Here is a 4,932-nt window from a genome sequence, read left to right as displayed (position 1 = left end):
TTCTCTGTTGTATCTTCCATATCAATTAATCAAATGATTAACAAAATTGATAGATCATTTTTTATAACACCAAGAAGTCGTTCAAATATGACATAATAAAAGTGTCGTTATCATCAAGATTTTCCCCAAACATTTGATATATTATATTCATTGGTACAGAGAAGCAATTTCGCATAACAATGAAAAAAAAACATATTGTCCGCATATATCAGATTTATTCGACTGTACTTGTTTTGAAATATAACGACATATTTTACCATTCTTTACATTAAAATTCTGTATTGACTCCCTATAAAAATTGATTGGGTTCCCGAGGCTTTCGAAATATTCTGAAGACAAATTATCAAAGAACAGAAGACAAATCCAATGTTCTCCTGGAAGAGGTACTGGGTCTGTATTAATGATGTATATTTGAGGGTATCTTCTATGTTTAACGTTTGGTAATGTATTGACGGCACATATTTCCACATGACATTTTCTTAAACAGTGAATAGATGAAATAATATTTTTTAGTTGACGTGTATTCATGGTTCCTGTATTTTAATGTCTCTTGCTTCATTGCACGTCAACATGGCCTGTGACTGGTAATAACACAAGCAATTTATAACCTCACTTGTCGCTTGACTGAATCTCATTTCTAACCTAGCATACCCTTGTCTTACGAGGTCTATAAATTCTTCGTCGAAATCAGAAGGTTTCAAGGAAAATGCCAATAAGGTATAACCTTTTCCAAAATCGTTTCTTGTGATAGTTAATCCTGCGTCCTTATTCCATTTTTCACAAATTTCGAAAAGTCTAACGTATGCTTCCGAGTAACTTCTGTTATCTCCAAAATCTAATTTTAAGGGAGATCCATAAATGTCCACACCGTTTACTTTCAAAGTCACCTCTGATAAATTGAAATGTTGAAAATTAAAGGGTTTAGCAGTATAATCCCCGTTTGCCTCTTTTTGTGAAATCAATCCAAATACAACTTTCGATGGAAATGCCTTGGGAAACATAGAATCCCAATAAAATTTAGTGGCTATTCAAGGAATAATATTATGAGTAATATTATTTCTGTTTATCATGTATGTTGCCGGTGTTTCTTTGATCTGTTGACTGTGATTTAAAATGACTCCTGGATCGACTTTGACTCTCGCCGTTTTGAAGGCCACGTCCAATAATTTAACTTTATAATTAGGATTTGTTTCTCCAGACATCAATAGGAAGGGTGTACTTGATCTAAAAAGCTTCATGTATATATCCACCCCATTTATGAGATATTTGTCAAGATTTAAAACGTCTTCCATTACACTTCCTTTCAGTTCAAAAGTTCTAGATTCTTTCGTATATTCATATCTGTTGACAAATCCTGAATTGAGAGTCAATGAATCCATAGGTTCGTCGTCTTTCATGAACAATTGACTTTTCATTTGAGAATTTTGTTCATCTGAACCAGAACACAAAATAATCTTCAAATATGTCTTCCATGGAAAATTGTTCGAATTTATGGGCACGAGTTTATTGTTCATGTATACATCAACTTGAGAAAACATGGCTTGCAAAGGTAAATTAATGATTCCCACTTTCTCTTGAGCAACCAAATTAGATCCATCCCCTTTGACTATCTGTAATTTAACGTATAATCGACTTCTACGTAAATCTATGTAATCGTTCCCAGCACCCGAAACAATTATTTCAATCGGCGTTGATTCATTTAAGATTGACGATATCGGTCGTTCTTCCGTATAGATAACTTTATTAACCGCTACCTGATTTGGAGGAGAAGCAAATATTGATAGTTCCATTGGTTGTCCAAATTGTTTGTTGTCATTGCTTAAAAATGCCATTACGTTTTCTGTTTTTTCTTTACAGTCTGTTGCTGGTTCCAAACGTTATCGTAATAATCAGAATTGAATGCTCTCTTTTTAGAATGTCTACCCTTTCTCTGTTTTATTTTCTTTATCTTTGATGTTGAACGTTTGTAGGTCTGCCTTTTAATGAAACCCTTTCTCTTTTTCTTCTTTTTTATACTACGTTTTGACAACTTAACCCTAGGTTCATTTTTTTCTTTTTCCTTCTCGTACTCCGACTTAGCCCTTTCTTTCACAGCAGCCATGGGAGTCACTAAATCTGTCTTGACTTTATCGTCTTCTTTCACAGCATGTTTATTTACAGGTATGAGATAAGACCCTCTGTAGTGTCCATGTAGCCTTCCACGTCCAATTTGATTTTTTTTTATTTCTTCTCTTGTATTGATAAGGACTAAATTTCTTATCTGCCATATTCTTGTAAAATGTCTCCCATAAACTTGGATCACTGACAAATGTCATACTATTCATTGTAAGGCAAAAGGAAATTTCTTAAAATGAAGTGTTACTGTCACTCTTCCTTTCAAAAATGTTGCAGGAAGTCCTCGTCTATCCTTTATATAGATGTGCATTTGCTGCACGTTTCCTATTTTAACTGATATATAATACGGATAGTTATATACAATGTTTTCTTGTTTATTACCGCTAGTATACACTCGTCGTATCAAAGGAACTTCTGTAAACCGTACAAATGTATCTTGACAAATATCTGAGCACACCAGTAATTCATTTTGTTTTGTTTTGTCGTCCCAATCTGTTGTTGTGAACTCCGTTAACGCCACCACCCAATAACCATCTAGTTGTATTTGCCTATTAAATTGAATTCTAAAATCATAAGATGTATTATTTGGATACAAAGTATTTACATCATCTGAAGATAGAACCATTCGCATACTCATATTGATTCAAGATAACTAAAAATATCGATATGTCCTCTTTTATATCTATATCTGTTTCATAGAATTCTTGGGTATCCATGAATTGAATTTGTCAGGCCATCCCATCCATTTTACTAACACTTCCGGTTGTCTTCTTTTTACCACCTTTTCCACTTTATAGACGTCGTCCTCAGAAATCAAAACTTTTTTGCAATTCATATCTGTAAAATGTTCCTTTGACTGGTTCGTTAAGAATATCTTCGAATTTATATATGTCCTGATTATCTCTTTTAAACCTTTGTGATATTTTGAAATATTCCATAGTCCAATTTTCCTGGTATCCTTTTTCAAATGCTTTCTTCAAATGTGATATTCTAACCAAATCGCCAACTTTGTATCTATATATTGATTTGGTTTTCTTCTTTTTTTCATCTTTAAAGATTCTTTAGTACTATTTTTGTTCGATTTTTTCTCTCTGACTAAATACTGAATGTAACGAATTTCACTTTCATTCGTTTTAGAAACTGTGGCTGGTGCAATATTTCCTAACGATTGATGTGGTGTATGATTGTAACTAAATACTAAGTCCTGTAATACATCAATGTATCTGTACGTTTCGTGTTCAGTAAACAAGGAATAGATCTTTCTTTTTAAATTCTTTATAACTGCTTCTGCATAATTGCTTTTCGTTTGAGCGTTATTTGTATAAAAAACGTGAATTCCTTGGTCATTCAAATATGTTTTGGTCACAGATTTAAATTCTCCACCATTATCAAACCTAATGGTTCTCGGTTTCTTATCACCATTATGAAAAATTTCCTTGAAAGACTTGGCTACCGTTTGGCTTTTTTTTATCTTTCAATGGTTTCACTATTAGAAAACTAGAGAAAATATCAATTAACACCAACAAAAATTTCACACCATCATTGTATTTTGAGACGTTTTCCATGGATGCTAAATCTCCATCCCACATTGAATCTATACCTTCTACTATTACTCTATTCCTTCTAAAATTCTTTCTCCGTAATTTATGTAGGCTGTAAGCTTCCTTCTTTGATAAAAAATATTTTATTAATCCACGTTGAATGTTGTATTTTCCTTCTTTTTTCACTATATGATACAATTTATCAGGACCAGCAAAGGCTCCAGGATGCTTTGGGTTGGTCCAAATATCGTTCAAATATTTTAACTTTTGTTGTTTAGTTACATCTGACATTTTCAAATGAAATACTGGACATAAGTATTTTGAACAAATGTTTTATACGTAAGGTTGAACCATAGTTAATCCCTATACGAGAAAAAAATGATTTTTCCTCATTGTAGTTTTTATCCAATGTCATTAGTTGATAAAATTCATGGACATCCAAATTATCGTCATTTGCAAATTTACTTATCAATTTTCTTAACTTGTTTTGAGTGCGATGCGCAAGTAATAAAGCCTGGGAATGTTTTTTTTCTGTTTTTTCATTATTTTCTTTAGAAGTATCTGAAATGTGGCATTCCCTAATGTTACAAAACTGCTAATTGTAGCACAAGGAATTGTTGCAGAATACAGTCCAATTCCACTAGTGCCTACAGTTCCACCTGTAGACAGTATATTGACAACATTTAAAATGTGAATTATAATCTCAATTGTTCGATTCAGTTTTTTATATTTTGAGATACAGGATGAATGTTTTCTGATATCTTTCTCAAGGTTGGTATCCATCTCTGTAAATCTGTTCAATCTATATTCTTCAATCATTTTGCCTTCAATACTGTCAACGTTGTTCATGCTTATTTTAAACAGAATTTGAGTTAAAATTTGTCTTTAATGTATATTTATATATTATAGGTTATCCTCTTGGGTACATCTTATGAGGTATCCCACATTAATGGTTGTTAATATAGATTCCTTTTTTGGGGGTACCCCTCATACATTGTTAATTATAGACCACTCTTTGAGGGTACCCTCATCTGTAAGCTATGTTGCTAATTATAGACTCTCCTCGGGGGTACCCTTGTTGCTAATTATAAACCTTCTTCGAGGTATCCAGTTATAGACCCTCTTAGGGGGTACCCCTCATTCACATTACAGTTATAGACCCTATTAGTGGGTACCCTCATCCACATTGAGGGGTTAAGGAACCCATATGTAGTAGCCTCCTGTGGGGGAGCCCTATGGTTCCTACTGCGGGAGAATACCACAGTAGGGTTCTTTA

General features: G+C 33.2%; 1 protein-coding gene across 1 annotated transcript; it reads right to left on the bottom strand.

The window, feature by feature from the left end:
- Nucleotides 1-1,028: 1,028 nt before the first annotated feature.
- Nucleotides 1,029-1,832, bottom strand: LOC148596915 (uncharacterized). The gene has a single exon (XM_088564342.1). It carries the CDS (start codon nucleotides 1,830-1,832, stop codon nucleotides 1,029-1,031), a length of 804 nt encoding a protein of 267 aa, XP_088420468.1.
- Between the last annotated feature and the right edge of the window lie 3,100 nt (nucleotides 1,833-4,932).

This window comes from Perna viridis, chromosome 15, assembly GCF_037379345.1.
Source record: "Perna viridis isolate PV_CMFRI_1.1 ecotype Kerala chromosome 15, ASM3737934v1, whole genome shotgun sequence".
NCBI lineage: Eukaryota > Metazoa > Mollusca > Bivalvia > Mytilida > Mytilidae > Perna > Perna viridis.
Note: the sequence above shows the minus strand (reverse complement) of the source record. Positions and strands in the feature narration are given on the sequence as shown.

Excerpts from the sequence above, each read along its gene's own strand:
- LOC148596915 (XM_088564342.1), bottom strand. The coding sequence starts at position 1,832 with ATGGCATTTTTAAGCAATGACAACAAACAATTTGGACAACCAATGGAA.